We start from the raw sequence: 25,274 nt of genomic DNA, 5'->3' as shown, positions 1-25,274 counted from the left end.
GAGCCGCCCCCCCCCCCCCCCCCCCCCCCCCCCCCCCCCCCCCCCCCCCCCCCCCCCCCCCCCCCCCGCCCCCCGGGTCGAGATTGGGGTGGCTTGTGTCAGAATAATGAATTCGAAGAAGCGGTAAAAAAGAGAGAGAAAGTAGCGAGCGGAAAAGGATTATATGAATAGAAGCTGATTCGATAGGAGGGTGACTGGAGGTAATATAGTACAGCTCACTAAAAGATTGCGTAGTGGGTACTTGGGATTTTAACGTGTTCCAGGTGGAATTGGCTGGTACTTGTAGTAGTGTGTAGTGTGTGTGTAAGTGTTATAAGTGAGAAGAAATTCGGGGCGCTTCTCCCGTCCGAGTCCAAGCTTTGTCGAGCCTCTCTGAACCGACTTATTAAGTAACTGACTGACTGACTGAATTCGACTTTGAGCGACTACTGGGCTGGGCCGAGCCGGCCTTTAGCTAGCTACCCTATTGTGCGTTGTGTATGTGTATGGATAAGCGTACGTGTGTAACGGCTAGGGTCCTGTCAGGGTCTAGTTGATAGTTGACGTAGATAGAGGTGGTGGTGGGAGTAGATGGTGGCGGCGGTAGTGGTATAGACGGGAATTACCACTTATGTATACCCAGCATGTGGCAGTGATAATAGCAGTAGTAAGGTGGTAAAGTAGAGCTCCCGGGGCCGGCTATGTACGTATTATGTAGGTATGTGCTATGAGATATGAATAGCGAAGGACAAGGACAAGACATGGGAAGAGAGTTGACTGGCTGGGCTCCAAGAGAGGCATAACAAGTTCGGACGAAAAGAGAAATAGTCCATAGGTACGGCAGTACAAGGGGGTGGGAAACGGACAGGAAGTAAGGTAAGGTCAGGAAAGGTAAGCTAAGGTTAGGTAGGCTCGACTTTCTGGAGAGGACCTGGGACTGCTGGGACTGCTGGGACTGGAGTGAGGGAGGGGTGTGTGACTTCCCTAGACGAGGAGGGGGTGGGTTTTGAGATTTCCACTATTGCACCGAGCCCTGACGATAGTAAGGTAGTCGCTGCGCAGTTTTTACATAGATATTATACATCATGTTCAGGTATGAATAAAAGTACATGGGAGTAGTATACAAATTTATGTACCTAGGTGTGTATACGTATTGCGCTGCACCCTTGAATCTAAAATTGTACAATACATTAGATCGTGCACTATTCTCTGTTAATGTTTTTTTGCCCGAGCTGTCTATAGGTAAGGTACTTGTCAACAGGGGGCAGGGGTGGTCTTGGGTATGCATGAGCAAAGGTTAACAGTGTAGCTTGATAGGATCTTATGGAACCCACGGGGGAGGAAGAGGGACATGGAGGTTGCGCGATTGAAGGAACAATAGCAGGTGCCATGGTAGAGGGTAAGAGAAAATAGGTGGGAAAAAGAAGGCACAAGGTACAAAAGTGCCCACCTCAGCTAGTCCAAACATTAGGTACACCTTCTAAAATTGAAGTAAAGGGTGATATAAGTCCGGGGCAAATGTAACAGATACTAAGAGATCTAGGAACCTCTAATCCGAGTCCCATGTACCTTACGTACATTGCATGGTACGTACCGGTACATGAGAATAACACCCCTGACAATTGCCCCCTCATCCTGCACTCCGATGTTGTCTGTGCTGATTGAGGGCAAGGGTGGGTACGTACCGCACCATACCGTACCTCACGGAGTCCAGCCGGAAGTCGAGGATACACCAAATTGAAATGTAAGGTCCAGCCCAAAAAGACTTCCGGCTCCACGCCTTACGATAATTGCTCCATTTTCATGTGGGTATTTACTCTAATAAAAGAGACAAGAGTAGAGAGAGAAAAAAAACCCAATTGTTTAGTCTATCACGTTTTCTACAATATACCGAACTACCTCCACGATCTAAAATAGTGCGACTCTCAAATAACAATATTATTAAAGACTGTTATATTATTCTAGAATACCCCCCCGTCTCGGAAAACGTAATGCAGCGGACTATCTACAGACAATTGGGTAATACCAACCAACATAGTAAAACAACAACATAGGCCTCGGCTCCTGTACAAGTATCCAGAACACGGAGACTGCGTTAGTTCCTGCGGCTGAGCCAAAAGATTGAGACCCGGCTAACACGGGATTGCCTATTTGTGCACACCTTTGTCTTTCTTGTCTAAACCCAACATCTCAGCTGAAAATGATGCCTGAATAGACCTCATTGTGGCGGAAATATACTCACTATACTTTACACCTCCTATCGCTACTATTCCCACAGCCGCAAAAAGGGGCGACTTCCTCGGAGTGGCAATCATATCGGGGTAAAGGTGGAAAAGGGGTAGATAGATTGCGTGGTGTACAACCTATAGTAGGTATACGGTCACATTCATACTCTAGATTACAACGTTGGTCTATTCTTTTAGGTCTTCCCATTCGATACCAGTTAGATTTATAAGGCTAAGCCACTTTAGAGATCTACCTATTACATATGTCTGCATTTACTATACAACTATCTATTTATGTGCTTATTTCTCTTGAGTTTTAGAAGTCAGACTATTGTCTATTTCTTTAATTACAAACATATTATATACACTGCGTATTATCGGAAAAGCAACTACATAAGGTATCTTGTCTGCGATTGTAGACATTTAGTTAGTGTAAAAAGTCTCTTACAAATGATAGAAACACATGTACCTGGCTATATTCATGGACCTTTACCTCCATGGGTTACTGGGTCTAAGTGTTCTATTAGGAATACCTAAAAGATCAATGATATCTGAGATTTCATGTGAGTAGACTTATTCATTCGTTTAGTATAGGATTTCTACTAAGAGACCCGTCGCTTATACCTTGAGTAGACTAGAATATTGGAATAAACGGTGGCTTCTTAACGGCTTCTCCAGTAGTTCGGCGGCATTTCTAAATTAGCTAAACTACCGCAATTCTCCACATGAATTATCTCCGATTCATCTTTTGGACCATTTTATTAAAAGACAACCACGTTCTCGCAAAATTGTGTTCGTTGAAAAGAGCTAAACGTATCAATATATGTTCCACGGAAGATGCCGTAATAGGGATCAGAGAAAATAAGAAGTTATGAATGATGAGCGTCAAGCCTAGAGTCGGTGGATAAACAGCCGGACAGGCTACGGGAGTTGTTCCCGCTTGTCGATTTCGGCAATGACCGTACATGCTATTTTGATATTCCATTTCCAAAGACCCATCACGGGCTATTGTGTATTTTGTTCCAACCTAAAAAATATTATGTGGGTAGTGCGACGGCTGTCGTCACTCCCGAGAGATATATACTATGTACTTCCTGGAGGCCTCGCTTGGCTAGTGGAATTTCGATATACTATGCTTACCTAATTAAGGTCAATCAGCTAGGCAACTAGTAGTCATAATCGCGAACGACTAGTTTTTACGCCGCTGTTTTCTGATGTGACCCTTTTAATCTTCTTCATGGGATGATCAGCGCGTGGCATGTCTTCCACACCGCCAAGCAATTCGCAAATCCGCGCGTATCGACAAGCGCCAAATGGTAGCAGCCGTTCTACCACTAGATGAACGACCTAGTCAGATTAAAGGTCAAGCGACGATGGACTAAAAGGCGCTTGAGAACGCGTCGGGAAAGTCTAGTCGAGAAATGACGTGGAATAATAACGGCTGGCGCTTCGTGGCGCCCTAATCCTCCCAGCACATTGGGCCCCGTCTCTCGACCGTCTTAATTATCTAATGCGTAGTGTAAGTGAGGTGGGTTATAGTAGCCGAGGTATGAAACTAATAATAGGTACACCAATAATTAGGCAGTATGAACATATGAAATGCGCCGTACCTAATAGGTGAACTCGCCAAAAAAGGGAGAAGAGGGAAACGAGATATTGGTGACTGAATGGGAACACAAACGGCGATAGCCGTTCGTAAAAGAGAAATTGATAAACTAGTCATTCTCGTGTGTCGCTACTGATGGTATCTTGCGTAGCATGATCAACGTAGGAAATTCCCTAGCGAGCAAGATAGAAGATTGACAGCTGGGGGTTTTCGCACAGATTGCCCCCCGTATTTATTTTTAACGTAGAATAATTGGGGGAAATAAGGTCAGTAAATGGAGATTCCCGCGTTATTGTAACATTGTAGCATCACGTGCGGTGACGCGCTTTCATGTGGCTTGATGATATCTTGAAATGTCTTTTTTTTTTCTCTTCTCTTCTCTTTCCTCGCAATTGGGTTGTGTAGGAAGGTAAATTAATTTACTTTGGTGCATGTATGCAGGGTTCTCGCTTCATTTCATAATTCATATACATAAATGATATACGACGAATTACAGCCACCATTATATGTAGCTGACACGTGTATAGAGAAAGGTACAGCAATCTGCGCAGATATGACGGGCAGGAAAAGTATGTAAAGTTTAAGGAGGCATCGCCTAAGAGTGTACTGGAAGGTACTTACAAAAGTACTCTACTATATCGTCGGAGTACTACGTACTTGCCAAGCCGGTCTGTCTTCCACTCCTCTTTCCCTCTTTCCCTAACTTTCCATATACCACGCATACCACATACACCCGTGGAACTAAGTACCTAGCCCATCCATGTATGTTTGTCCCTTCCCTCCTCCCCTCTCCGCCCGTTATTAGTGAGGTCCCGCCTTGCCCGCCCAATTTCCGCAAGCCATTCTTTCCTAAATCTACAGCCTATTACGGACCCTTGAAACTTTTTCTTTTTCAATTCAATCCTTTTTGGGTCTCTTCCTCCGCCGCTATTTCTCAAATTTCACCATCGGCCGGGTCCTCCATCCACGCAAACCTTTCGCCCCCCCTATGAAATTTGGGAGTTGGGAGCAAAAGGACGAATGTGCATTCATGCAAAGGACCCAGAGCCTATTTCATCTTACCTGCAAGAATCCACTATTTTGACGTCATGACTATCAACGCCAGCGCGTCCTCCCATGTCGTCTTGTCGTCTTGTCGTCTTCTTGTCGTGTCAATTCTACCCTTGTTCTATCTCCGACGAAGGTGTCAATTTTGGTGGCACGGAACAACATGCCTAGATCTCGCAGCAACAATTGCGATCTTATCAGGTGTCACCCATGCGTTCTAGATTCACATCACCGTCTAATGCGCCTACCTATCAAGGAAACTGGCTGTGTTTTAGATATACATATTTCAATATGTACTTGACGCAGGGTAATGTGTCTAGAAGAGGCTCTGAAGCATTATTCTCGGCCCCGTTCACATCCATAAGGTTTTGACCTGGAGAACTCGGCTCTCTTAGCCGTACCGACTTGTTCCATGTCCCACACGCTATTCGGCATAACGGACGGGGATAGCGCCATGTAGCGATCAAACTGTTGTCTTTGTTTAAGAATGTCTGCGCCGTGGGAGCCGTAGGTAGGCGACGCATGTACACCCCCCTCAAGCTTGACCTGATTTACTTAGGTACTCCAAAAACATCCCACGCGATTACAGTCTTCGCCAATGGGATCCCAGCAACTTCTACCTGATGCTTGTTCAACAATACTCACAACTAGAATCGCGCGCGCGTTCTGTAATACAAACAGAAATTCCCCGTTACTCTTTTCGATTCCGTGTGCAATCACCTAGCTGTGTTGGTCGGTTGGGCGTATCATGGTGCCCAAACCCAACCCATTTTCGATCGACTAGCACCATCTAATTAAACGCCACGATAAAACGTTACTAATTTAGGTAAATCAGAACACTCGCTCGTGGCGATATCGCGCCCGGTGAGTAAGATATCGGTATTATGTGCGAGTTGCACACCCGAACAAGCGTAACCGACGGCTTCCCATTCAAATAATTCCGTTCAAATTACAGTCAGCCTGTCTCGAGTGAGTTCCATCCCATCAAATAGATCCGTACCTGGCAGAACGGCAATCTACCGTTCCAAACCGATTGGAAGAATGGTACGCGCGATATTGACTGGAAGCGATCAAACCGCGCATTCGCCCTACATTGGCTAATTGTATATCCTTATACCACTGAGTGTCTCTTATTAATTGTCACCGAGACAACCTAGTCCAGACCCTTTACCTACTGCCGGATAAGTACACTAGGTAGGTATTTCGATGGATGAAGTCCTATTTGCAAAATACCTTCTGTTTATAGCATCAATTTGGTAGGTGAGACTTTTCTTTTTCGGCCTTCTAGGACTACTACCAACCGGCTTGTTTCCCGTTGATCTAGCTTCTGTCTGCCTACGAATTACGGCTCATAGGAGCGAAATTCCCCACAGGATTTTGACATAGCATCTCAGATGTGGCATCCGGGTCTCAACTCCGTTAACAGCCGCATTGATTTAAAGATTAAGATACCATGTACTGTACCAGACGCCAGATACTGGTATTATCAATTGAAAAATTAGCGACACTCCGCGATGCCTAGTATGGCAAAGGTGTCGTATTGATCAACAACTCATCACGACAGGATTATTTTCTCACGACGAACATCGTCTTTTTCTCTAGCTATACGCGACGACTAATGTATTTACTATACCTGAAAGAAGCCGTCAATATTCAGATACGTACCTAACCCACCTATTGCGTATCGGTATACTCCACGCTGAACGGAAAATTCCATCGGGGCGTCGCGATGCCTGCTTTGAAACGCGACTACGGGGAAAACAAATTCCTCGCGGTTTCTATCGCAATCATCCTGTCCTGCTCGTGGATCGATGATAACGCAACTCCCCACTGTTCTCACACATTTATCTCTGAGTACCTAGTAAAATGCTCTATTATCTACAAGTTCGTCAGTCTGAAGCCATTTGATCCCCCGGGATCGGCATAGCGAGTCCGGTCTGGGATGCTTTCACCGCTTCATGGCATGACTATTGTTGGCCATGCTTCTGCGACCGTTTTCGCAAGGAACCTGCATGTTGTGTGCGGACAGCTTCAATCCTCTGCAGGTTAGCTGTCGCCTACGTGGCATAGGCCGAATTGACATCTTGCATTGGACTAGTCTCTACATGAAACAGACGCTTCCCCAATAGAAGGCGACGAAGACCTGGTGACTGAAACTGTAGCAGCATCTGACGATATTCATGCAGCAGGGCTACACTTACAGCACGAGAAATATTCCGACTGGTTCATCAGGGAAACTCCATAGAATATCTATATCATCTGATGGATTAGCTTGCCTCATAAATGGGCGCTCCCGACCAACACATCTCATTTATATAAGAACATCTGGACATGACTGCATAATACATTCAGCCATAATATCTACCATCAGAACACTCAGCTTAGGTTCAGGTACCCGCGCGCCCACTTTAGACGCCACCAAATTAAATCTTTACCACCCTAACCGCCTGTATGGTTGCTGACCGACGCCATCAATACGCTGGCAACTGTACCCGGCTCACCACAATATTCGAAAAGGGCTCTCAATGCTGCCTTGTTTCCTTTATCGGGTCGAATGGGCTGTTCACCTATCATCTCCGTAACTATATCGACGGCACCTCTTCTGACACTATTTCATGCGTCGGTCGAGTTGAATGGTCTGTCTCGCATGCCAAGCTTTACGATGCAACATCTCCTCCACAGCTACTTGCGTACTAAATTCCTTACGGGACAATGACTTGTTGGTGTCCGGGTTTAAGGTCACATCACCGGCCGAGCGTGCTATAACAATGCAACTCCCGTCCCTTACCGCTTCCCTTTTCAGTACGGCTTCGTCAGCCGTTCATCATGGTTGGTTGTTGAGATGATCCTATGTTGCGTAGTGACGCTGCGGTGATGTATTGTTACGCTAATACCGTACCCATCCCGAACATGCAATTGGTGTAAATTAGGGCATATTCTCGCCTTCACATATTCCCGGTTCCTTAAGACCTATCGATGGTTCATATCAACAATAGTCATATCGTTCACGCCAACATAGGAGAATATACTTCAATAGGCAAAATTAACGAGATCTGCAGATCTACCTCGTGTCGACGAGCCGACGGAGCCCGTCCTGTAGATCTACCAAGATAATCCTCGCGAGAACACCTCGTCTAAGCTGTAGCCTTACCGTACTATTCTAAGAAGAAGGGCAAAAGGATAAAATTTGGTGGCACCACCTCCGAAGTCCTGCAGAAGAAGAGCCTATCGCGACACTTTGGCCTAATCTCTTTTGTTCTCGGGACCCAAATGCTTTATCCACTACTCCTTAACTTTACGAGATATCGTCAGCGTTTAGTGTCTAAAGGTAGTTAAGCCACCCGCATGGCCGAGAAAACTCAACTCTGTTCGGGGGAGGGTTGCACCGGAGCGCGTCCCGGACAAGATGCTGGACCTAATTTTAACGGTATGCGGCCCTTCTGTAGGGAACGGGGCCGACTCTAGTTTCACGGATGAGATGAACGGCATATTTTACGTCGCATTCCATGCGTTCCATGCAACTCACCGGCCTGCAGGGTTGTTCTACTTAGGTAGGGTATCGTGCTGAACAGCCCCCTAAGCCTGAGCGTTAAGGGCTGCATTGGGGGCTATCTAACGCAATCATTTAGCTGCCCAGGTGCTTATGGAGGGGTTACAACCGATTCTACCCCTATGAACGAGTCATCTAGCGGTTCCACGACCGCCATACAGTTCGCATTCCGCATTCCAGCGGTGAGGACTTCATGTCTCTTCCTACCTACCTAAATCGTAAAAATACGTAAGGCTGAAGAAAATTCCCATTCGGAAATTCGTTCCTATCATTCATTTTGGGTCAATTTCCATGTCTATCAGTTCGTCGTTCTCCGATTCAAGCACATGATAGGCGTATGAAATATTCTCATCCCACGGTACGACGGGCAGCCCATCCCAACGGTCATCTGCCCTTCCCTCCGAGAACCAATCCTTAGATAGTCAGCTATAGACAATTGAAATTACTATTTCGCCACGGGTATACATTCATAGCCAAGTTGCCTACTTTTTCGCGTCGCGTTTTCTTTTTCCATCATCGAAGGATCATCCAGGAGGCGACTCGCCAATGCATGAGTCCTCGTGTTCAGCCGTACGTTGGGCTCCTATCCCATCAATCATCAATCTACAATCCCATCTCTTATCAACAGAAGCTTGTTCCTACACAGCGGCAAAGACCTACTCATGCGCTGTTGCATCATCCCGTAGGGCAGTCCGGGTCACGTAATTAGCACTGCCACGCCGACCACGACAGGCGCTCCGCCGATCATTACCCATTGAACGGTATGGGGACCGGTCATGTTTTCCGGAACGGTCTCTAGGGGCCTTAACAGGACCCCATTATTGGGATAATCTATTGATTTTTTGCATTCGTCCTTCTGGAAATCGTCGAACACGTTTTTTCCCCCTTCCTTCCCTCCCCGGGCGCATCCTGGACATGAATCCTACCGAGAATGGCAGAAAGGGTCTTCTTGCAGACTCCAACTTAACTACTTACAGAACATGTGTTGGACCCGTTGGGGAAAATGCACAGCTAAGAGCTGAAGCTGGGAAGCTGGGGGTCCTGCATGATCGTGCGATGTAACGGTAGATTTGGTCCCAGGTCCCAAGATATCGTTGATTATTTCCCCTTCTGAGGTACCCTGCTGTATGTAAAATACTATATTATATCACTATTATCTCTGGGATCAGCGGAACTGATGCTATTCCCAGCCTTGCTACCCGCGGCCGGTAGTTCAACACGAGATAACTCGGTGCCGTCGCCAAAGCTTTTTACTAGCATTTGGCCCTGTTTTCTACGTCGATAACTTGTAAGTTTCTACAATTTCAATCGTATACCGAAATTGAAATTTTGGCCCTTGCAGGAATGAGCCCTTTTTCGGTCAGTATTGTACTCAATTGTCAATTGTACTTCGACGTTGGTATCGATACAATGACATACAACCCATACCATCCTTAACGCGCGGAATTACCCGTCGCTATAGTTCATTTACTGGGACGCGTTTTCTTAAAATGGATATGCCGTCGTCGCCAATGCTAGGGGCGTCAGTCTATCCGATGACAAGACGCTTATGAATCCAACGTCCCTGAAGATCACCATGGCACATTTTTTTTCTAGAAGCTTGATATACTGTGGCAGTGTACGACGCACGTGCCGGCGCGCGCGATGAATACGGACCGCGTCTACAGGTTTTTCTTCACCAAGATAGGGGCATGCATACCAATACAGTAAATGGACTTTTGAAAACATACGATATTGCCAATATTGTAAGGGTTTGCTCCTATCGCAATGGAACATTATAGGCGCCGAGGATTCTAATAGGATCAACTTCATCTCCGTGGATGATGGCCTCATTCTAGACCGCCATGAGCGATGAGACGGAACGGAGCATCAAACATCCCTCGCGATGTCGGACCTACGAGTAGAATGATCATTGAAGCATGTGAAGGGCCTATCTCCAACTGAAGCGATCAGCATTCCCTTCTGAGACGTTGGGACGTGCCAGCCTAGGCATGATGCAAGCGAGTCCTAGGTAGTCAATAGGGGCCAACGAGAGTCATTTTAGTCTATCGAGGAATAGGTCTATCTATCTAGATACTATTGAGTATGCACGGTAAAGGAAATGCAACATGACGGCGTAAGCGCCCAAAGATTCGCCTAGAGGCGATCAAGTCTAACAAATGTACTGCATGCACTACAATCGCAAGGTCGGAAAAGAGTGACTGGTGTTGGTACAGTGGATGCACTGGCGGGCCAGCACCTAATCCCGTCCTAAAGGTTCATAGCCCTACTAGTGACTGCACCACGATCGTGATGGGCGGTATTGATGTGAACAAGACGGTGATAGTTCCGAATATGCTCATAGATAGAATCGATAGCGCGGCAGCTCGCGGGTCGGTCCGTAAGAGTAGCGCTGCCGCGATGGCAGAAGAGTTGGCACCTAGTGTCACGCCGCGAGTGACATAGTCGTCTGTATGCGTTAGCAAGCAACCAGCTACAGATTTCCCTGTTTTGATGCCAACACTAACTCAACTTCACGTTTCGAAGCTATGTGAGTATTCACCAACCTCTACATACCTACCTCCACACACAACCCGAAGGGAATGCAATAATAAACTAATAGGAAAGGGGCTCTCACCTTCCGGAATCCTCAACAGACTGAGCAACTTCTTTCCCACCAGAACACCTACAACACCACTCATAATCGCCAACGCAGCCGCCGTATTCTTATCACCACCCAGATTCGCCGCAGCCGGGAGCGCAAGAGCAAGCGTCAGACTCCGAACCGTGAACGCGAGACTCCTCCTTGCACCGATACCGATAGCGTAGCATATACACGGATACGCGAATAGAGAACCGATTGATACTGCGACGTTGGGGACTACGATCGCGGCGAAGTGGCGCTTGAGTTCTCGTCGGTGCTTGTATACGGGTAGGGCGAAGGCGATGATGGCGGCGTCTAGCACGCTGGAGAATAGGTCACCAGCGCCAGGTAAGCCGTGTGCACCGCTCCAGAATTCGGTGTACCCGAGACCGGTCTTGTATACTGCTAATGTGGTATGCAGATCAACACCGTGGGCTAGCCCGAGAACCCAGATACTAAGGACGGTGAGGAGGGAGGATACTAGAACTGGGTGTAGGAATTGCAGCCATTTTGGCGGGAGTGAAGTCGCGAGGAAGTAGGCTAGGACGTTCAGGCTGAGGTGCATCGGCATGGCGTACCCCGTTATGTAGTATACGGGAAGGCCGACGAATAGGAACATGGTGATGTAGAGGAAGAAATCGAATTTGGCGGTGATAATAGCGGCCCAGCGGCTTGATCGCGATGGAGGAATTGGAGCTTGGGCCGGTAAGTCTGCGTGTTCGGAGACGCTGCTGGCAAGCGTCGGGGTTGGGTCGTCATCGACTGGGTGTCCTCGAGAAACATCCAAAGAGTGCGGAGGAGGTCGTAAGTCCACTTCATCCGATGAAACTTGTCCTGAGCTATCTACTAAGGTTGAAGACCCGCCAGATCTTGGAGCTGTTGTCATGGGAATTTCTTCGTTGCTAGGGTTAAGTTCTTCGGCGCGTTCAGTCAATGCACGTTTTGAAGATCCGAAAAGAAGCTGTAAGCCTCGCGTCATGTATGCTGCGAGAATCATCATGACTACAAATCCAATAACTAATTCAAGAGTTAGCGCTATAGGTTCAAAATTAGCGACATTATTCCCGTTACTCACTGAAGACGACGATGATCTTGAGTACTTCGATTCCCCCTATTGCCGGACTCAGGGGTAAAAGAACGAATGAAGGTGTGAACATGACATTTATCCATCGTAAAGCCCAGCCACCCTAGCGAAAATGTCAATTGACGGACCATCTAGGAAGGTCGCAGAGGTACTAATTACCGGAATCTCAATGACGGCAACAATGCGCTTCGTTCGATGTTCGCCGAGAACTTGTTCAGACAATAGCAGAGCGAAGAAAAGGATGATGAGACAAGCTACTGACGCTGGGAAGGGGACAGATCCAAGCCCGAATAGCTTGTTGATACCGAAGCAGGCCAGCAACATTATCATTATTCCAGAAGGAACGTATAGCCATGGCTGGATGATGTTATTCCGGGAGCGCCGGAAGGCCTACATTTAGAAAAATTAGTTGAGAATTACTTGAAGGCGAAGAAGGAACCATCATACGAGTTGCGTTGCTGATAGTAAGTCAATTAGAGCCTCTTTACCCTTCATTGTCGTTGTGAGCGCTTCTTTCCATTCATTAAATTAATTTAAATTGGTGTGAAATCAAGATTCCAGTTATCCGGAAAGATATTTATTTATGTTGCTGACGTAGAAAAATGACCGAGGCTATCGCATGATTTTCACAGGCGGTGATCGCATCAGTCACTTTTTTTATTATTATTTCCCTGCAAGCGCCGATCTCGGCCTAGTGTATCGAGTAATGCTCTTTTTGGGTTAGTAATTGAGATTTCCATTCTTCTTTTTTGTAATTTCCATATTATAGAATTTTCTGCTAGTATACGACAGAGAATCTTCAAGGACGCCGTTATCTATAGCACATTCCTGTCTGTCCTGTTTGGAGACAGCGGGGGAAATAGGGGGAAATAGGGGTACATATCAAGCGAAATCATAACCCCCAAGCAAAGCCGACCTCAAATGCAACGAAGATGTCCACCGATGCCAAAGTCAAATGCTTCTCATATGCCCTATCCGTATCCCCTCATCAATCTCGTTGGTTTCCTCAAATCCTTTTCATCTACTACCAGTTTGGATGATACGCCGCGGTCCGCATGATCCCTCGTCGAATTACTTGCTCTCGATCGTCTTCGGGTCAACATACACAACCACCTTGAGCTCGACTTCGTTGACCTTGTAGCGAGGAGCCGCGCGTTTCTTCTCCCAATCCCAAGCCCTTCTGATTACTCCGAAGATCTGCTAGATCTGGCGGAAAAATGCAAGGTCTTGGGTGTCACTCTCTCGCACCTCGTAGTAGGTGTGGCGCATGTCCTCGAAGCGAGCGAGTTCTTCACGGACCGCAATGTCTGCAGGTAATCAACACATATTAGTATATATACCCTAATTAAATGGAGAATTGATGAACCATCGTCGTGGTATACGTAATTTGAAGTGAAAAAAACATACCCCTGAAACGGTTGAGAGCGCGGGTGGTTCGCTTTTGGTGCCACTCAGCTGCAGTATCGGCGTCACAATTCTTCTTGCTGAATCGCGGTGCCGATCCAGTAGTGTAGGTGTTGTCCTTGTCTAGTTTGACAACGAAGAAGAACTGCTCTAGGTGGCCGAAGTAACCAATTAGGTAGCTTAAAGTCATGCCACAGTGGGTGTAGTTCCGGTGCAGAAACATGACACACTCGCAGTGAAATTGGTGGTTGGCGTTTGTGGAGTAGGGAATTGCTATGCGTCGTAATTTCTTCAACACGTCATTCTGGTCCCCGGTGGGCCAGATGTAAGGCGGTAGGACTGTCCCATCGCCGGTGAGCTCAAGGCATACAAGATCGTTGTCACGGTCGATCGTTGCATGTTTATCGGCCAAATCTTTCGACTTGCCGGCTGGGCATACGCGAAGGGTAGAACGTCCGTATTTGAGTTTCAGGAAGGAAAGGCACGCCCAAAGATCGCTCATGCTCATGTTCAAGCGTCCTCTCCATGCCGAACTGTCGTGAAGAGTATTCTTCGCCGGCTCGATCTTGACGGTTTGATACATGTATAGAGGAGGGGCGAGCATATCGTAAACACGGGTGAGGCACATCTTAAAATGATGCATTCCGGGCGACATGGTTGCCTCCTCCCAAATGGCGAGCTTCAGCTCGTTGGGAACATTCTGGTACTGAGGGAACGCCATTCTGAGTAATACAGATGAAGTACTCTAAAATTTCGCGGTCGAGATCGACGAAATATTCGTGGCTATTGAATGGATAATTGTTAGTGATTTAATTAGGTAGGGTCGGGATATACGATCACATACCTTCGCAAAAATACGAGAGGGGTGACTTGAGGATATCTAAACACAGATATCCCGAGGTGCGTATTATTGATGAAATAGGTGCGTATAGACGAGAAACTGGATAGAATAAGGCGGAATGAGGTATGTTTGATGGTTGGTGAAGTTTGAGGTCTTGGTTATGGTAGGAGTGGTGGTGAAAAAAGATTTCACAGCGGAGGAAATCTTTTACGGGTTGACAGGAAATCGTGGAAAGATGTAGAAGGGAGGAATAACCACGGGTCCTTTCCTACTGCGAAAAAAAGATGTACATCAATCTTAGGGCGGAAAGAGGTTATGGGGTTGAGGAGGCAACGACGAGTTTACTCACTGGGGTAACAGCCCAGTATGTCTTCTGATGCCAGGGAATGGACAGTGCTATTGGTCCCGGTGGGTTTCCTATCACTTCGTCGTCTAGGGCCTACGTGGTGAAGATAAGGTACTATAGGAACTAATTAGGGTTAATACCCCTTTACTCAAAGATTCCCGGCTATGATACGCGTAAAAGGGGGTTCAGGCCACTGGGGTGGTCGCGAGGTATGTGCGGTAAAAGGGTTTTGCACATTGGCTTGTACTTTACCCAGAGGGGGAACATTATATTATGAACAAGATTCATTTGTTCGGTAGAAAGGAACTCGATGTTTACCTTCGGGATATCCAACAATCGGTAGTGAGGATTTTAACTACTCTCCGACGTTGATACTCGGCGGGGGGGCCCCGGCCGCCCGCCGAACAGTTCTTGACCAAGCTTGATTTAGCAGGTTAAGGGAGTTTTCGGTTACCAGCAGGCGTGACAACTTCCTCACCATTCCTTTATTGTTCGTATATATAGGAAATAGTGCTTCCCTCAAAGCCAAACAATCTAGTCTACCAGCTACCAGCTACCTAGGTACCTTATAGAGTATTCAAGCACCGAGGCCTGCTTGGTAAATATGGGAATGACTATAAGTACTTAAAATAGGTAGTAATAGTCAGCTAAACGGAAGACCTAAATAATTTGGAAGATCGTATATATCATATAGACGCTCTTAGGACGCACGAAAGAAATATTCTGTATACTACGAGTATTATGCAATTGGCCATTATTAAGGAAAGCTCACATTAGGTAACACTTAACTTCGTATATCGTGGACTGACATCGGCAACAGGTCAAAAGTACTAGCGTTCGAATATTGGAAATAAATTCGTGGGCTTTTTGTCTAAAGGGGAGCATGAACAGCAAGCACGCACACCCACGGTTACCCAACGATCGAAAACTAACGAGACGTGGATATTATGGTAGCTTCCTAAGTATTAAATCGCTTGAACCTATGCTGGTATCAATTTCTATATCAGCAAGCTATGAATTGTTGCTTAATTAAGGTAAGAGGGGACATATGAACCCGAGACGCGTTAACGACGTGGGCTACCTAGGTATTCAAATTACAATGCATACGACTATAATTTCCTTCTTTCCCTAAATGACACATGTATTTGGTATACTTTTCTGCGGATATGTGGACGACTCTATTCTCGTGAACGTGATTCCATATACACCCTCCCACACCGAACAATGCTCGCTCCCACTCAAACAGCTTCAAACCTAAGTCTATCCACACTATAATTGAATTTGGGTCCTAGGATAATGTTAACTCGGGATACGCATCGACCCCATAGCTTTGAATACCTACACTCGACGCATTTCGTAGCTACGCCTCTAACCATCCGCTTTTGACGACCTTCGCCCCATTCAACAATCCATTATAGCACTTACTGTATGGTACCTAGGTAGCACAAAGCCAAACTCGCAAGAAACTCGACCTTACCAACCCCTTCGAACTTACATAATTCACGAAGAACAAGGAATGCTTCAAAATAGACGCTTCATTCTTTCCCCGAGGTCCAAAACGCTATGCTCTCCCACCTCATCATCATACGGCATCGGCCAGTCTATCTTCGATATTCCTATCCCTATCCATATTTGCCACCGAGGAAGACGGTCCGGCATTAACGATTAACCTACTATACAAGGATCGCCTGGGAAATCCTGACTTCAACATATCAATCAACGCTTGGTGCCCGTAACGCGTACTTCAATTCATATCTTCGTATCCAACCGCGCGGCGAATTTGATGGTAGACATCCATTCCAATAAGGATACCTCCTAGGTTATTCCACTCGTAGAACTCTTACATACTGTGAGTCTCCGCTAGGTACCTAGGGACTCAACCATATAGTCCCTTAGGCTAAAGGAAAACGTGTCCCGAGGCCTTAACTCGTGGTACTTTTCTCATACTTCCCCATCAACGCATCGACCTCTTTCTGCAACGCATCAATATCCGCCAATATTTCCTGCCCTTGCTTCTCATTCGCCGTTCCAGAGGGACTCTGGGGAGAAGCCACTCCCTCCTTCCTCGTTTCACCGCTTGGCTTCGCACCTTCCATAGTCGGAGCCGGGGTTTCGACACTGGCGCGACTACTGCCTCGTTGTCTCGGGGGAGGTGGTGGAGGGGGGGGAGCGACCCCACCTTCCTTCTCCCGGCTCACTTTCCTTGCCGTACTCGGTCCACTTCCTGAGTCCATACTTCTGACACTAGCAGGCCGTCTAGTACTCAATTGCCTGGTCGGAGGTGGTGGGGGTGGGGATAATTTCGGCACGCCGTCTTTGCTCGTGGTGAAAGTCGCCAAACCCAACACGTTCCTTGGTTGCTCGCCATCGCCCAAAATACTGGCCCCCGCCGCTGAGGGGCTGCGTTCAGCTTCGCCGATACCTGGGCTTGTTAAAGGTACCGAAGGGAATGCTGTAAGATTCGGACTCGTATACGAACTTCCCTGTCTAGCATGGTTTGGCCGGCGTGGTGGCGGTGGTGCGGGCACATTTATGTTAGTATTCGCCGGAACGTTTGCGCGTAAGCTGCTAGTCTGCGACCGGGTCGATTCCAACGACGATCTAGGAGGCGTATCCTCATCCGTGTTCGCAGTATTGACCGGTGGACCTCTACTATCGCTCCTTCCGTGTCGGCGTGGCGGTGGTGCCGCGGGTTTGCGAGGCTGTGTACTTCCATTAGATACGGATCGGCTTCGGGTAGCAACGGGCGGCGTTGGGGGCCGAGGGTTAGTCTGTAGGTCAGCAAATGGTTCTGGCACCTTGCCTATAGCTTCGCGGTCGAATGGGGAGTCGACAGCCTCCTCCACAGATGGGCGAAATGGAGTTGATGGAAGCGGCTTGTTCACATCAGTTGCTAGGTGCGAGGCTTGTGATAAAGTGGCGGAGTGTGAGTTGGATTTTCGAGGTGGTGCGATAGGAGGGAGAGATATGTTGCTGACGGACACGGGAGGTGATGAATCTTTGGCTGCACGGGTTTCTGCGTCTGCTCCTAACTCAATTTTGATGAGTTTACCATGTCGGGAGCTGGGGGGAGGTGGCTTCTTCCTTGCCGAGGCAGAGGGCAGAGACGAAAGGGGCGATGTAGGTAGGATGCCTCTTCGCTCCTCCGGGTCTTCCGGTTCGGATATCTCGTGAGACGTTCGAGGGGTATCTTGCTGTAATATAGCGTCAAATATGGATTGGCGGGACACCGAGCTCGCATCCGTATTGCTAGCACCGTCGAGTAAATGGGCTTGTGGATGTGCTGAGCCCCCTGAATCCCCTCCTGGTTTGGATGTTGACGCAAGCGATGGCCCTGGAATACTTGCATAGCCGGTTAATAATAATTTCTTGAATGAGTCAACATCAAGACCTCTTTTTGCTGTCACCCCGGCCGGGGGTGCATTCTCATCTTGTCCTTGTCCTGTTCGTTCCAAGTCCTGCAATGTTTTCGAAAAGGGATTTGCAGGTGGCCCTACTTGTGCGGTTTCGAGGCTATCCCTATCTCTATACTGAGTGGCAATCGATCCCTTCTTGATCGGTTCAAAATGTTCCTCGTAATCTCGTGAATCGCTGCTGTCACCACCATCAATATCATCATCGTCGTCGTCTTCATCTTCATCCTCTTCGTCATCGTCAATCGGGGGGAAGCGAGTCGTAGGTGTACTGTCCTCGGGTGAGGATGGTGGTGGTGATTGAACGCGGACTTTTTTTACGATTTTCTTCGGTTTAGGCTGCAACGATGCTGCCTCGCCCGCATCTGCCCTCTCCTGCACATTACGCCTCCCATCGTCTGATACAACCGACCTAAAGGTGGTGAAAGGTGGTCGTGGAGCAGCATTGAATGATTTATCGTGACTCGAAGTAGGTGCTAGGGCGGGTTTTTCGGTAGAAACGGAGGGACTGCCCAACTTCCGGCGAAAAGGATTGTTGGAGCTGAAGGATGGGTCTTTAGAAGACATGATGAGTTGGCGCGATGCCGGAGGAAACACAACGTGGGCGAAACATGCAAAGAAGCAATAAATAAGAAGCGAGGCTATACGGAGCTATCCATGGTCAGTTATATGATGTGGGGGTTGTTCGTTGGGTCGACGTTGATGCCGCGTTGTAGTATCGTGGGTAGGTGTAGATCCCCCTCCAGACTACGACATACAGTGGGAAAACACTGTATGTAAGCTTAGCAACATTGACTAACCAGTCCTAACCAATATAACCCGCCTCTGGGGATCTTCGGAAGTTTCGGTACTCAGTAACGGATTATCGGGTTACAACACTGTCCCGTTCTATTGAAAGCGATAAAAACGCGGACGGTTACGGAGTACCAATATACTTAGCTGATCCGAGGCTCCATGTTTATGTGTACATTTCAATATTCCAAAGATGGGCTATTGAAAAAAAAGGAACAATGATTTGATGAAGCAAGTGTGATAGATTTACAGAATTGAATCACATGGGATGTCCTAGTAGGGAAAAGTGTATGAGAAATGTGACTAGGTACGAAATAGATTTGCGCGAAAAAGACAAAGGTTTTAGTAAATGTACCTAACTGTACTATGCCAGATCTGAAATACATGGACGATTAGGCCTGATTTGTCCACTGCAACTCATAACTTAACTCACTAAGTCCAAGTCTAATTCTGTGGGGAACTCTAACGTCTTAACGATCGAACCCCTCAGTTCCTTCTACAGGTACTACATATGTATGTATTGATAGGGGTGCTATTTCCAGATACATTAGGTATGTAACTTATAGTCTAACTCACCTATCTATTCTCTCAGCAAGATATTTATATCAAAATCTGACATCTAACAATCATTAAGATCAATATTATCTCCTTGCTCAGGGTACTGTCGCACAAAGTAGACATATGTGGGTAATGCATCCATTTAACACTTGTTACCGGCGCATGTAGCGCAGTTCAAACCGGTGGTTTGGCGCATGAACGCTCGCATCAGGCTCTAGACATACAGAAAAGCTGGCTTAAGATCTTCAATTTTTCGCATATTTCCACTCAACTTGTCATGCCATACATATACGTAGTTTACCCACATTGAAAATAGGAATAGCTCCATATCATTCGACACGAATAAACGATCGTCTAGGATCATGGGATTTCAAGAAGCGGCAAGTGGAGACAAAGACATACCAAGTATCCACTTATATGACTAAGGTAGCGCCTCTACTGGGTAACACGTGATAACCACTATCAGCATCGACAAGAACCCCTGCAATCCACCCAGGACATAATGTAAACAAGGTGGATCATAAACAGACGCGTCAACTCGGGGTTTCATATCACATCATCGCAGCAAGCAACAGCACAATTGAAAATAGCAAGATTAGAAAAAGCCAGCTTGGAAAATAAGCCATGCAGAAGCCCTTCGTTATTGGTATAATTACATGTACAAGTGTACTTCATCATGTCGTCAGTTTCCGAACCCCTCCTAACAGATGCCATGACTGGGAATATGTGCAATCCAACCCGAAATCGTGATTCCGCGAGGGGTCGTACAGTATGCACATGCGCCTGGGCAACTTGCACCGTAGAGGGTATTATCGGACACTCGCAACGCTCCCGAGACCGTTACCACCCTCCCTTCATTGTTCCTGCTAAACCCTTGCCAAAATCACGACCCTAAACCACTGTTCGCCGCGCGTAAAAAATGGCGCACGTAACACTTTGTTCCCTTGTTTCCTGAACGCCAGTAGACCGCCGAACCCCAGCATACAAACCGAAGACCGAACACACAAATCAAGAAGCAAATGCTCATGCCGCGGCTTCAGCCTTGGCCTCCTTCTTTGGCGTCTTTTCTTTCTTCGGCGCTGCAGCCTTCTTCGGTGCGGCCTTCTTGGTAGCTGGCTTAGAGGCTGTCTTGGCGACTCGGCCAGACTTAGTCTTTGTCAAGGCGGCGGGCTTTTCCTCAGCAGCGGGAGCCTAGATCCATTAGATAATGCGACATTATTGAGTCATGTCCGTAGTAAAACTTACATCCTTCTTGGTGGAGGCTTTCTTAGTGGCGGGAGCCTTCTTGGGAGCAGCAACTTTCTTGGGAGCCGCCTTCTTCTCAGTAGCCTCCTTCTTGGGGGCGGCGGCCTTTTTCGGTGCCGCAGCCTTCTTAGTGGTCTCCTTCTTGGGAGCAGCCTTCTTTGGGGCGTCTTTCTCGGTCTCCTTCTTAGCAGCAGGCTTGGTAGCAGCGGGCTTAGACTTCTTGGAGAGCTTGGTACCACCAGAAGGTCCTAAAACAAATTAGCATTCGGGCCGAAAAAATTTCCATGACAATCGCATCATGGAATGGCAAATTAACATACCCTTGGGTTGCTCGAAGATGCCCTTGTCAACACCAGCCTTCAAGGCCTTGTTGAATAGAGAGTCGAACATCTTGTCTGTAACGTTGATGGTGTTGTTTGCCTTAACATATTTCTTGAGTTGTTGACGGCTATGTTAGGGTTAGCTTTTGTTTGAGACGAAAACGGTAGTAAAAAAGTGGGTACGTTGAATAGTGTGTAAATGAAGAAAATGAAAGCATACCTAGAACCATTTCGTTCCTTAAGCTGTGCGATTGAAAAAGACGCGTCAGCATGGTCATCTGATGAAGTTAAATAGAAAGTCCTAGTGTAAGGGTTGGGTGTTGCGTTGGTAATAACCACGCAACGCGGCAGCCCAACCCGACCACCAACCACCAACCACCGACACGAGATGCGCCGGAAGCAAAGGAATGGGAATAATTACATGAACAATAGCATCAGTGATCATGTCCTATAATCCGTTAGTCTCAAACGCGCTTCAATGAAAAGCCGATTCGTGTCGTAGTAGTACATACTTGGTAAGAAGCATGAGTGCTCTTGGGCTTGGAAGCTCCGTCTGCCTTCTTGGGACCCATTGCGAATGAAGTTTTGGTTTGGAATTTGATAACGTGTTATCTCGGTTGTGGACTGTAAATTTAGCTTGATCAATCGATCTTCGATTGAATTCAGATAGATATAGTCGCTGACGAAAATGTTACTATTATGTGGTGGTGGAAAATGTCTAGAGGAAACGAGAGGGAGGGAGGTATTCAGTTGGGGCGCGACAGCGAGAAAGGGGAGGTTGTTTATATACTAGGCGGGGGGTTGTGCACAATCAGTAAACTAGTACAATCAGCTGCGGCAGAGGATTGGTGCTTCCCTTTTTTTTTGACCCCCCTCTAGCTACCCCCCTTCCCCAAAAAATACCTAATCCGCTGGCACTAAAAAAAAATAATAATACTCTAACAATAACGATAAAATAATAAAAATGGGTGCCAACAGGGCACGTACCATGCCTTCCACGCCTACCCATACATTTAAACCCGATCGCGCTCTTTCTGTCTTTTAGCCTTCAACGTTGCATTATCTCACTGAAACGTCTAGACTCTTTCCCGTTCAAGTTTAGACTCAACCATGTGTAACTGATGCACCTCATGCACAGCCCACCATCGACCAGTTAAATGGCCTGGAAGGACTAATTCGATACTGATTTTGGACCTCTCGAGGTGTCTGGGATATTTCCCCAGTTCGATGAAGGCGGATCCCATAATGTCGAATTTTTTGATTGGTCGAAGCTTAGCAACAGCTCACCTTTACCTACCTCTTTTTATTATTTTATTTTATTATTTTTATTTTATTTTTTTTAGTTCTTTGTGTCACGCTCTTAACTCACCTCGATCCAAATCATGCGCCTGCTCGAGACTCGAGCTTTCTCTCACCAAACTCTCCCACCGTTCCCCCCTTCCCCCATCCTCTTTTTTTCGTTCTTCCTTTCTCCCTCTTCTTTCCTCATGCCTTCCACACTTCTTTAAATCAGGCGATTGATTGAGTCATCATCTGTTATTCTATACTAGTAGCCCAATTTAGGTAATCGGAAAGAATGCTTAGTCTAATATCCAATATCAAACTATATACCCAGCCGATTCCCGAGTATCTTCGTTTGGTTTTCGGCCGTTTGACATTTTCATCACTTTCGGTCGCATTCGATATGTTGACCGCACAGCCCATGCATTGCCTTCTAAAATTTGCTTATTGTGATTCTCCTGTCAATTGGCTATCTTTCAAGTTGTAATTGTAGCGCATTGCTTTTTTGCAGTCCCAAGAATTTTTGTTGCGTTTTTTTCCTGTCTATGTTCCCCCCTTTGCGATTCAAGCTCCCACACCCACTTACAACATGAGGCTATCTACACATTTTGCATCACCCCGACTATTTGGTCTGCACATACTGTACTCCATACATATATCCTATAATATGATACCTCGATGCTTCGGGAATTAATTCTTTTTCAATTTTACGATTTTTTCCCTACAATTTAACCCTTATCTAGATCTAGTACATCGTAATGGATGCGAGGTGGATTTTCTCAGTACGCGTTTTAGGACACCATTTGGCGCGTCAAATATCACGACAACGCCAACCCAGGGTTACGAGACTACTTTTACATCAAGTTGAATGCATGGAGAATCGACCTTCCTTGTTTTGACAGACTTTCAAAATTTCAGCTCAATGATTAGGACTCAACGCCCAAAGACAGTTATGTTTGTCACGTTGCGTGGCACAGAGGAGCCACATTCTCAGGCATGAGGAGACTGCAGGCAGAAACAACAACATCATCCTCCCTGCGTACCTAGATACGTGAGCAGTCCCTTTCCGCGCTGTTCCTCATCGACAATCTAGACTCATTCAAAGACGCGATTTTTTGGCCATTATGGTCATCATCTTTGGTACTTAATAGACCAGTGACCTATTACGGCTATGTGGGGTTATGATTCGCCATCACGATGTCCACGTCATCCATATGATCCGCCAACACTTCAACCTCCCGGCGTGACCACGACATTTTCTCAATTAACTGATAGTTGTCAATCAGTTACGTCGCGGAGGGCTATCAGTCCAAATCTGTGCTAGGGACCGAAGATTCACTTATTACAGCTCAGAATGAAAACACCATCTGAATTCACTCCAGGATATAATGACGGGCTGAGCTGACAAGTGAAGCACTCCGCAATGGGTTTTCAAACAATATGTCAAGTCTCGATGGGTATTCAACATCCAGTACACGACGTTACAGATCTGACAAATTACGAAAAGAATGTTTATCAGTGTCGGCCATTATTTTTGGGTTATGTGCCGCGGTATGAGATTCGAGGCTTTTTCCATGCAGTTACCATCCCAGCTTCTTCGGCCATATTCATCCAGCCTAGGAACTGGGAAAGGTCTCCCCTCAGTACTACGCACTTTCAACGAGCGGGTAGATGAACATGAGATGAAATTTACGGACAAACCGCAATCCTCGACCAAGCCTAAACAACATTTTGTTTCAGGTCACGTATGTACCCCCCTATCCTGGTGAAAACGCGCCACGCAGCTAGCAGCACCAAACATCGCTTCTTAGTAACTATCAATCAACAAAAGTCTCATACTAAGCCATTCAACTCCAACAAACAAACCACACACTCAGGCAGACAATTCCCGGTCGCGATCACAGTTATTCACAGCGAAAATTGTGTGAAGCTAGTCTATTGCACACATCTTACAATTAGGTGCTCCCGGATGAGCAGCCGGCGACCCAATGAGGATTCACTAAAATTTTATTCGCCCAAGCACATTACAGTCATCGGATCTACGATCTAATCGATGAAGCATCATTCATCGCAAATATCATACCCCAATGAAACATGTTCGAAGTCAAATGAAGTGGATTTTTCAACATTTCCCCCGTTAGGAGATTCAATTATTGAATGCCACGAAGTCGGGCTACGTCGCGGCCAACCCTAGTTGACAAGGCGCACGCCGACTTAGGGATTTACCACGTGGGTTTGGCGCTCGGTGATTGCTTTGATACTTCAAGCAATTCATGATGGCTCTCGATCAATTATTACAATTGTTTGATATTTATTACGTTCCGTCTCCGGGCATTTTCACGACCGGAAAATTCCCAAGTGGCCGCCATAACCAGCAATATCAAATATCCCACAAAAATGCTCAAGTGAGGAAGTGCCTATCATCAATAGAAGGCAGAATAGATCCAGGACCATTCCGTAGGCAACCCCTGAATCGCAAGCATTTCAAGTTCGAAACTACCACTCTCTTCCCATTATAATTTGCAGTAAGCCGAAGCCGCATATAGCTATGCCCATATATTCATTCTATTATATCAGTTCACTTGAGCTCTTAAAGGGGTTCAGAGTCGAGTTCGATTCTTCATAGCAGACAAATAAAAGCATCATACTGTCGTTAAAAGTGAGGTAAGGATGCTAGGATGCTTTAACATTCGGAGCAAGCAACCCTTCTCGGTTTCATGTCCGCCCGAGATCTTCGGAGATAATGACCTACCCTGGTTAAAAGGGGCTTTCATGCTGGAAATGATGTCATCATCTGCAAGCAATACCATCGTATCATTGGACAATCGAGGCATTCCCATTTTGTAATCGATTTCCTTGCTGGGGTACAAGTTCTTTTTGCGCTCTCATTCATGCGAAAAAGTTACCAGATTTCCAAACCGCAAAACTGATCGTCGACCCCGCCCGCCGTTCCGATCTAT

At 46.7% G+C, this 25,274-nt stretch overlaps 4 protein-coding genes across 4 annotated transcripts; all 4 read right to left on the bottom strand.

Annotated features, from left to right (window-relative positions):
- Nucleotides 1–10,452: 10,452 nt before the first annotated feature.
- F4822DRAFT_348602 (LrgB-like family-domain-containing protein) lies at nucleotides 10,453–12,692 on the bottom strand. Its single transcript, XM_051455923.1, has 5 exons — nucleotides 12,562–12,692; nucleotides 12,274–12,504; nucleotides 12,106–12,217; nucleotides 11,025–12,047; nucleotides 10,453–10,856 (listed from the first exon to the last, which is right to left on the bottom strand). Exons 1-5 carry the CDS (start codon nucleotides 12,607–12,609, stop codon nucleotides 10,666–10,668), a joined length of 1,605 nt encoding a protein of 534 aa, XP_051311366.1. The 5' UTR covers nucleotides 12,610–12,692; the 3' UTR covers nucleotides 10,453–10,665.
- Nucleotides 12,693–13,314: 622 nt separating this feature from the next.
- F4822DRAFT_432446 (uncharacterized protein) lies at nucleotides 13,315–14,239 on the bottom strand (the record flags this gene model as incomplete). Its single annotated transcript, XM_051461647.1, has 2 exons — nucleotides 13,315–13,421; nucleotides 13,522–14,239. The coding sequence occupies 2 exons, from the start codon at nucleotides 14,237–14,239 to the stop codon at nucleotides 13,315–13,317; spliced, it is 825 nt and encodes a 274-aa protein (XP_051311365.1).
- Nucleotides 14,240–16,202: 1,963 nt separating this feature from the next.
- Nucleotides 16,203–18,961, bottom strand: F4822DRAFT_348531 (uncharacterized protein). Its single transcript, XM_051455922.1, has 3 exons — nucleotides 18,919–18,961; nucleotides 16,491–18,769; nucleotides 16,203–16,431 (listed from the first exon to the last, which is right to left on the bottom strand). The coding sequence occupies exon 2, from the start codon at nucleotides 18,683–18,685 to the stop codon at nucleotides 16,628–16,630; it is 2,058 nt and encodes a 685-aa protein (XP_051311364.1). The 5' UTR covers nucleotides 18,686–18,769; nucleotides 18,919–18,961; the 3' UTR covers nucleotides 16,203–16,431; nucleotides 16,491–16,627.
- A 1,086-nt stretch (nucleotides 18,962–20,047) lies between these two features.
- Nucleotides 20,048–21,860, bottom strand: F4822DRAFT_413553 (uncharacterized protein). Its single transcript, XM_051459056.1, has 6 exons — nucleotides 21,546–21,860; nucleotides 21,455–21,481; nucleotides 21,254–21,276; nucleotides 21,034–21,161; nucleotides 20,714–20,961; nucleotides 20,048–20,659 (listed from the first exon to the last, which is right to left on the bottom strand). The coding sequence occupies exons 1-6, from the start codon at nucleotides 21,603–21,605 to the stop codon at nucleotides 20,492–20,494; spliced, it is 654 nt and encodes a 217-aa protein (XP_051311363.1). The 5' UTR covers nucleotides 21,606–21,860; the 3' UTR covers nucleotides 20,048–20,491.
- Nucleotides 21,861–25,274: the final 3,414 nt, after the last annotated feature.

This window comes from Hypoxylon trugodes (genome assembly GCF_022578975.1).
Source record: "Hypoxylon trugodes strain CBS 135444 unplaced genomic scaffold F4822scaffold_8, whole genome shotgun sequence".
In the NCBI taxonomy this organism is placed as follows: domain Eukaryota; kingdom Fungi; phylum Ascomycota; class Sordariomycetes; order Xylariales; family Hypoxylaceae; genus Hypoxylon; species Hypoxylon trugodes.
The sequence above is the reverse complement of the archived record's forward strand: the minus strand, read 5'-3'. Positions and strand labels throughout refer to the sequence as shown.

What these genes read in the sequence shown, in the direction of transcription:
- F4822DRAFT_348531 (XM_051455922.1), bottom strand. Translation starts at nt 18,685, where the DNA reads ATGTCTTCTAAAGACCCATCCTTCAGCTCCAACAATCCTTTTCGCCGG.
- F4822DRAFT_413553 (XM_051459056.1), bottom strand. Translation starts at nt 21,605, where the DNA reads ATGGGTCCCAAGAAGGCAGACGGAGCTTCCAAGCCCAAGAGCACTCAT. An exon ending in GCACTCATGCTTCTTACCAA is followed by an intron (nt 21,482 to 21,545) that starts GTATGTACTACT and finishes AACGGATTATAG; the next exon opens with GACATGATCACTGATGCTAT. An exon ending in AAGCCTCCACCAAGAAGGAT is followed by an intron (nt 20,660 to 20,713) that starts GTAAGTTTTACT and finishes TAATGGATCTAG; the next exon opens with GCTCCCGCTGCTGAGGAAAA.
- F4822DRAFT_348602 (XM_051455923.1), bottom strand. Translation starts at nt 12,609, where the DNA reads ATGAAGGGTAAAGAGGCTCTAATTGACTTACTATCAGCAACGCAACTC. An exon ending in TTGCCGTCATTGAGATTCCG is followed by an intron (nt 12,218 to 12,273) that starts GTAATTAGTACC and finishes CATTTTCGCTAG; the next exon opens with GGTGGCTGGGCTTTACGATG. An exon ending in TCTGTTGAGGATTCCGGAAG is followed by an intron (nt 10,857 to 11,024) that starts GTGAGAGCCCCT and finishes TAACGCATACAG; the next exon opens with ACGACTATGTCACTCGCGGC.